Consider the following 7,783-nt stretch of genomic DNA (forward strand, 5'->3'; position numbering starts at 1 on the left):
ATTTTATAACAATAGTAAAAATAATAAGAACGTACATATATTATCACTTACATATTAATATATATATATATATATATACTTATATATACTTACTATAATTTCTTGTTTTGTTTTAGATGGTTGATTATGCGCCACGCGACGAAATGATTTATGAGACAAGAATCTCTGATGAAGAATATCGCGATCGAGGAGTACCGTTCAGTTGTTGTAGTCTACGTTCAATGACTCCATGTATACATTCCGAGATGATGGATAAGGATATTAAAAGTATCAATGAGAACGGTTGTGCGGAAGTTATCAGTCCAGTTTTAATTAGGATTGTTGTGATCGCATACGTCATGACTAGCACGTTAATTGTCACGCAAGCTCTCTTAGCATATTTGATAGCAAGAGTATATAAATATCATTTAAAAATGATATTAATTAATTATCGATCGATAAAATCATCGATTATATATATTATATATATATATATTATCTAAAATAGAGAGATTTATATTTTATATATAATTTTCTTGTAGATGATAGATAAACTTTCCGAAAGAATTCGATTTCCTGTATCTTCCTTAAGCTCGATCGATGGTTCTAATTGTATTCTTTCAAAAAAAACTAAACACAGGTGAGCATAATCTTTTAACGAAACGGATAATAATTTCCAGATCGTTTACAGACTCCTAATACTTTTCTTTCCTTTCTTTCTTTCTTTCTTTTCTTAAATCGGATTACAGAGAATTAATATCTTTATTATTAAGTTGATTAAATTGATTGTATTGCATTTTTCAGTTGGAGTAAAAGAAAAAACGATGGTAATATTACTTCGTCAATTAATAAATTGTATCCCCGAGATAAAACTAAGTCTGAACAAAAAGGGATAAAGATAAAACGTTTATCTCCAATAAATAAAAATACTTTGACAGAAAGTAGAAAGAAAATTCGAAAAAACAAATTATATTCTTCTATCTCTTATAGTAGATCACCGATTATAGAATATAATATGGAAATTTCCGAGATAGCAAGAATCATGCCGAGTACTCACGAGGAACATAGGATATCAAGGAAACGTTTGTTAACCAAACGAATTCGTTGAATTGTTCGAATTTCATAATATGCGGGCAAAGACGAAATATAGATAATTAATAAATGGATTATGGAAAAATAAGGGAAATAATTAATATATAATAATTAAAAAATAAAAAAAGAAAACCAATAATAATTTAAAAAAATAATTAAGAAATACATTAAATATATATTTGGAAGAGATCTATTGACGCAAATTATTTCAACACGATTTCTTCAAACATTTATATCTACAACGTAAAACATCAAGAAGTAATAAATAATGTAAACGAATGTTATTTACTTTTTTCAAGAATTCTATATAGTCAATTTACAAATGAGATATTTGTTTGTAGAGAAGCGAGGAAAGATTTCGTCACGTGGATATAATAGATAGAAGAAGGTGTCAACGATCCATGAAGTCAAGTTATTGTTTATTATGATTGAAAGTAAATTGTTTCTTAAAAGGTGGGAAGAAGAAGCATAATCGTTGAGAAAGCGACAGTGGGTAGGTGGGGAGGGGGGAACTAGTGGATCCCCCTATTTGAATTTCGTAGTCGACACAGCTGGATCAGTAGAGCGCAAAGCATCGAACGAGATGTACTTTGGAAAAACCCCCAATGGGAAAGGACTTTTTCTAACGAACTGCTATTAACCTTTGAAACATTTTTCTTTCAATATTGACGATCCTTTTAAGTTATCAGGTAAGTAATTTATTATTTTATATCATTTTACTCTCATTTTAATAAAAATTGACGAGTGAATGCTGTGAAGAATATTTGAAATTTATGAGAACGTTGACCACCACCATGCACGTGCATACATACATATATTATAATTTTCTTTTTATTTAATTTCTATATAAATATATAAGTGGGGAAATCTATTAGGGGAATCTAGTACTTACTTCTATCCAGAAATAGGGGATATTTCTATGTACGCAGTGTCGCGGATTTTAATAGAACTGTGACGATGCTTGGTTGAATTAGTTGCTTTGTTGAGTTAGTTGCTTGGTTGGTTGGTTGCTCGACGAAACGACTTGGTCTACGTTTTGCATTACTGAAGCTTTCCCGTCGCCATAAGACGACGACGACGACGACGACGATGCTCGAAATATCCTAAGAGTTGCTAAATTTAAAAATCGCAATAAGAACGAGCACAATTCCTTTAGCGATAAGAGTATTAAGTTGCAGTCTACAGATCAAAGCATATCCAAATATGGATTAAAAAAGAGATATAATCATAATTTAACTTGAAATAATACAAAAAAAAATACATTCAATTTTGATCGTATAAACGTTTTCAAAATAATCCCGCGATTATTTGAATATTCCCATCTCGTACACATATGTTTTAATAAAACAAAGATATAACATTGTAATATAATATTCGTAAAGGTAATAAACGACATACTAGAATATTCCTTCGCGGTAAACGCATTGGAATATGAATAAGAAATAAAAAAAATATAAAAAAAAAAGAAAGAATGGATATATATTTTTTAATATAAATTGTAAATTACCTGAGCCAAGAGAACATCGTACTAACCTGTTTGAATGTGCGCATGCGCAAAGATAAAAAGTAGGGCCTCCGAAGGACAAGTTTCCTCGTAGAATGGCGACTTCGGTTAGATTCGTGAGCGTACGGGTAAGTTCGTGAGAAGGATTTATGCGCGCGCCGCTATTCACTGTTCATACGAGGTTTGGCATCAGTTGGCAAGTAACCGCGCGCCAGTCATCAACGCGTATCTGCTCTTTCCCGCGCAACATCGTGTCGCGTACCCTCTATCTCTTTCCTTCTTTTCATTATTTTCTTTCTATCTCTCTCTCTCTCTCTTTCTCTCTCCCTACTTTTTATTTATTTCTCTTTTATATTTCTCTTCTATCGTATTTTTATTAAAAAGTATTAGCTCGCGTCTGTAAGGCCACGCAAATACCGTTCACCCGTCGTAGCATGTGCCCACAAGTTCACAGTCTTATACACGTTTATTTACCCCACCATCAGCCCCATAATAAACTTGTATCTTACGGTTACCGTTAAAAGGATCTGATTTTTCTATCCGTTTGGGAATATACAAATTTATTTCAAAAGAATTTTCATTTTATTAACTTTACGTTAATATCGAGATATAAATAATTATCTATCTCGTTTAGAAGTTTCAAATCGAGACCAACATCGTGCATCGTATTACCAACAACTAAACGAGGAAAAAGGCGGAGCAGAAAACAAAAAAAAAAAAAGAACGGAAAATACGTTACGAAGTGTGATCTGTAGTATGATTTATTGGATATTCCAGTGAAGGAAACGATATCGTTTACGATTCGTGGAAACGACGCCAACGACTATTGAATTCCCTACACGTGGTTTAGAGAGTCAAATGTGTTCTACTAATATTATTTCTCTTTTATTATTTTCCTCTTACTCTTCTTTTTATATCTATTTTCTCTCTTCATCCCTATAAGGCATAATTTACCTGTCTTTATTTTTTTTTTTGGTTTTTTTCTTCTTTACCTTGCATTTTTTAATCTCTACTCAGTCTTTATACTTTTCTCTTTTTCTCGGCGTCGTTTATTGGTCGATATAATAGTGATTTGTTGTGTTGTTGTTATATACGTAAAGAAGGGGAAAGGGAAATAAAAAGAAAATAATAAAGAAGGTGAATTTTATCTGTTTTTAATTTTTTTTTCTCCTTTTCTCTTTTTTTATATTATTTTGTAAATGATTTTTTTGTTGTTGTTTTGTTTTGTTTTGTTTTCTTCTTCTGTGAAACGCGATCACGAATTTGTCGTTATTTTTCAAAAGTTTTGGGATCAACAACTTCTGGGAGGAAAAGAAGGGAGGGGTAAAAGGAAGGACGAGACCACCACCACCAACAACAACAATTTTGAATTTATCTTCTATTCCAAAAGAACAAAAAATAAAAAGAAAAATGAGTTGCTGTACGAGTGCACCGATCGTAACGAAAACTTGCGAGACCCTGTTGAGCAAATGCGAAGTTCCGATTATTGACCTCGCTCATATGGGTAAGTCGAACGCATTTTATTATTCTTATTCTTTATTTATTACAATTGGATCACGATCCATTTCGAAACGTGTTGTATCTACATTTACAATTGCATATCAATATCTCGTACACATGGTATCCTATACACGAACCGATTTCACTTCGGTTAAGCTCGGTTAATTTCGTTCTCGGTAGAGGGTGTTGGGGTGGGGGCGCGAAACGGCGCGAAATCGTGTCAAATTTGAATTCGTGATAATTGCACTCGCGACGCGCGTGCAAAGATTTTCTCGTTTCTTTTTTTTTTTTTTTTAATTATACGTTTTATCTTTGCTCGTGATGATAATTTATTATAATCTCGTTTAGAGTACATGCGTGTAGTAGAAATGTAAATAATATATATCCATGGTTGTAAATCAATCCAAAACGTTTTATTGTTATCTCCGTTTGATTTGTAAATTATTATATCTTTTATCAAAAACCGTATCAATCTAAAAAAAAAAAAAAACAAAGGAAAAAAACCATAGAATCATATTCGAAGTAGACATTAAAAAAGTATTCCAGATAATATCATTTTTTTCTAGATGTTACATTTTTCTTCAAGTATATATTTATAATGTATATAAGTTGAAGCAACTGGTTATATCAGCGCACGAGATGTCTTTTTTTTTTCTTTCTCTTTTTACCTTTTCCCTTTTTTATTTAGTTTCTTTTACGTTATCCTCTTTATATCATTTGCATACGACCTGTTCCTTCGTTGGCTACGATGCCGCTACGTGACTACTTGGATAACATCTATGGTATATACATACATACATTAAGAATAACATAGGAATTTTTATTATATCAAAGAAACATCCCCAAAAATATAATATTTATTTATTTAATTATATAAAATATCGTAATACTTCTTCCTTAAAAAAAAAAAAAAAAAAAAACAATACCATAACGTTCATTATTTAATTCAAAATATAATGATAAAAAATTCCCTAGACGATTTATTATTTGTTAATCAATTTGTATAAAAACGATGTGAGATATATATCGAATGTTAGGAAGTTTGAAAAATGGAAGGATAAAAGGGACGCCTAGTTCGTTTTATGGTTGCTTGGCAACGAGGTCAGGCAAGCTGCCAAAGAACGAAGAAAGCGAACGACATGCAAGCGAATAAAACGAAGTCAACAGTTTTACTTCGTTCGTCTTCGTTCGTACGTTCGTTCGTTCGTTCGTTCGTTCGTTTCGAAACAAGAAAGAAGAACCTGAGAAAGCAAGTTGTTCTGAGAGTATATATATATATATTTATATATGTGTGTGTGTGTATATATATAGTAGTTGGAGGCGCCTACCTCGAACTCGACGAGCCATCGAGGTCAGAGCCCCCTTTCACAAAGAAGGGCGGACCCTCCCTTGACGCCCTCGAACCTTTCTATAGGGTGTTCCCTTCGTATTATTTCAACAAACTCAATCCTATCTCCGTATCTTTTATTTTATTTCATAAATCACTACTCATAGTTTCTTTTTTACCATTAATTTTTACTAGTTTCTTTATTATTCACTAGATTCTTTTTCTTTTTAACACTTTTTTTTACACTAGATTCTTTATACACTAGATTCCTTTTTTTTTCACTAGATTCTTTTATTTTAAATATTTTATTCAATCAAATTTTAAAATAAACAATTGTATAGAATGTACGGTGATTTGTAATATCATGAAAGTTTCTTATATTTCATATATGGTTTTTTTTTTATATTTTTATTTTATTTATTAGGGTATTTTTATAAGGGTTACCCCTCCCCTTCACCTAATTTTTCTTTTTATATTATTTTATTTTCAAGTATCGTTTAATTTTAGTATTTATTATAGAATTAAAATTGTATAAGATTTATATATAAAATCTAATATAGATTTGAAATATAATATATATATATATATATATTGTATTTTAATTATTACAGTATTTATATAAGCGTTCTTTTTTTTTTTGTTCTCTTGCTTTTCTTTTTAATTTATTTTACTTTCAAATTCTTTCAAATAATAAATCAATTTAACATTTCAATCTTCGTAAAACACACATATAAATTTCAAATATTTGATTTGATTTATTGCAGTATATACAAGAACAAGAACTAGGGGTGGGGAAGGAGTATAAAAAAAAATCATATCTATTATTTTAACCCCGGTTAAAATATAAGATCATTTTTGTATAGATAGAAGGATAAAATTAGGTTAAAGAGTATTAAATAGACGAACGATATCAATCATTTAGATTCGATTTATTCATTTGATAGGAACAATATGTAATGGTAAATAAACTAGTTGCTCTCTAGATCATACGAACCTTTTTTTTTTTTTCTTCTCTTCAAGATAATAGCTGCAATTTTATTGTTACGAGTTTTAACTGTATAATTGCATAGCTAAGGAAAAACAATGTTGTTAGGGGTACGAGATGAATAATAATATTAAGGAAATGAAAATTGTCCTTTTAAATCCAATTAAAATTAGAATAGCGTCATCGTATTATTATTATTATAAAATTTTCTTTTTTCCTCCGCCCCCTTTCTTTATTCTTTTTATTTTATATTTGAAAAAAAAAAAGAAAAGTTTGTAGGTAACAAATATGAGTAAAAAATAATGAATGGAATTTAAACCGGATAACGTAATTAACTAAACGATAAAAAGAAATAGTTAATTGTGCAACACGAATTAAAAGAAATGATACAAGTGTGTGTATATTACAGAAAGAAAGAAAGAGTTAGTCAGATGTATATATAAATGTGTATATACATACACACACACGCATATACATACAAAAGTATATAGAATGTACATAAAAAAAGGCATGTGATGTACGTGCGTCACGCATCGTCAACAGTAAGATATCACGTATCATGACTATTTCCTTTGTATTGCCGATTCTGACCATGGTGTACATTGGGTCAGTTTGTTTAAAAAGATTCAATGAAAAGGAAAAAAGAAAGAAATCATTATTTCATGTCATTTACTTCAAATCATTCAAGTATTAAACTCTTTAATAAAGTTTAATATTATTCACTAACTGTTTAAGGTGTAAAACCCAATAACATGTTATCCATAAATAGTATTACATGGTATTAATGTTTAATCTCCAACTGTTTATGATAAACATAAAAGAAAAACCTTTCCCTTGATTAGAACATGATTGATCTATTCATCAATCCAAGATTGTATATAAATAATAGTGAATAGAATAAAGTTAGACCGTTAGAGTAAATTCTTTACTCGGTTCAGGAGGAGGGAATGAACACGCATATGATCTTATAAATCCTGTAAGTTGACCGAACAAGCATACTCCAAAACTGGTATTGTCCCAGTCAAACCGGTATATATATGCGAAGTTTTATATACACCGGTTGTTAACGTCCAACATTTATTTTCATACTTGTCCCTACTACTTCTTGTTTTCCCTTTTTCTTTTTTTTTTTTTTTTTTTGCAAATAAAATGAAATAGACTCTAAGACGTTACTATATGTATATATAGTAACTATAAAACTAAATATACTAGACTATTTTGGTAACAGTTATATTTAGTAACATCTAGTATATATGTTACCGTCGAAGCTGGAAATCAGTCATTGCTAGTAATTCCACGGCATTGTTATCAATGCAAAGTGCCTTCCAAAGAAGTTAGAAACAGAAGAAATATCAGAGATTGCAATGCGGTAAATTGTGCATCGTTGCAATTTCTT

The 7,783-nt window shown here is 30.3% G+C and overlaps 2 protein-coding genes across 3 annotated transcripts in view; both read left to right on the top strand.

Annotated features, from left to right (window-relative positions):
* Positions 1-1,162, top strand: part of LOC106789623 — a 9,408-nt gene extending 8,246 nt beyond the window's left edge. The window contains exons 8-10 of the mRNA XM_014754001.1: positions 117-392; positions 522-619; positions 784-1,162. The gene's annotated coding sequence lies outside the window, so the exon portion shown is untranslated. The remainder of the gene's footprint in view (positions 1-116; positions 393-521; positions 620-783) is intronic.
* Positions 1,163-1,412: 250 nt separating this feature from the next.
* The window catches only part of LOC106789632 (flavonol synthase/flavanone 3-hydroxylase-like), a 22,647-nt gene continuing 16,276 nt past the window's right edge, over positions 1,413-7,783 (top strand). Inside the window, exons 1-2 of one of the 2 annotated variants that reach the window (XM_014754015.1) lie at positions 1,413-1,760; positions 3,859-4,079. In XM_014754015.1, coding sequence (XP_014609501.1) covers positions 3,986-4,079 — 94 coding nt within the window. In that variant the 5' untranslated portion in view covers positions 1,413-1,760; positions 3,859-3,985. Of the gene's footprint in view, positions 1,761-2,747; positions 3,713-3,858; positions 4,080-7,783 lie in introns of those variants that run through there. The other variant, XM_014754014.1, reaches the window with a different exon arrangement.

This window comes from Polistes canadensis, unplaced genomic scaffold (assembly GCF_001313835.1).
Source record: "Polistes canadensis isolate GaletaPanama2010 unplaced genomic scaffold, ASM131383v1 scaffold_193, whole genome shotgun sequence".
NCBI lineage: Eukaryota > Metazoa > Arthropoda > Insecta > Hymenoptera > Vespidae > Polistes > Polistes canadensis.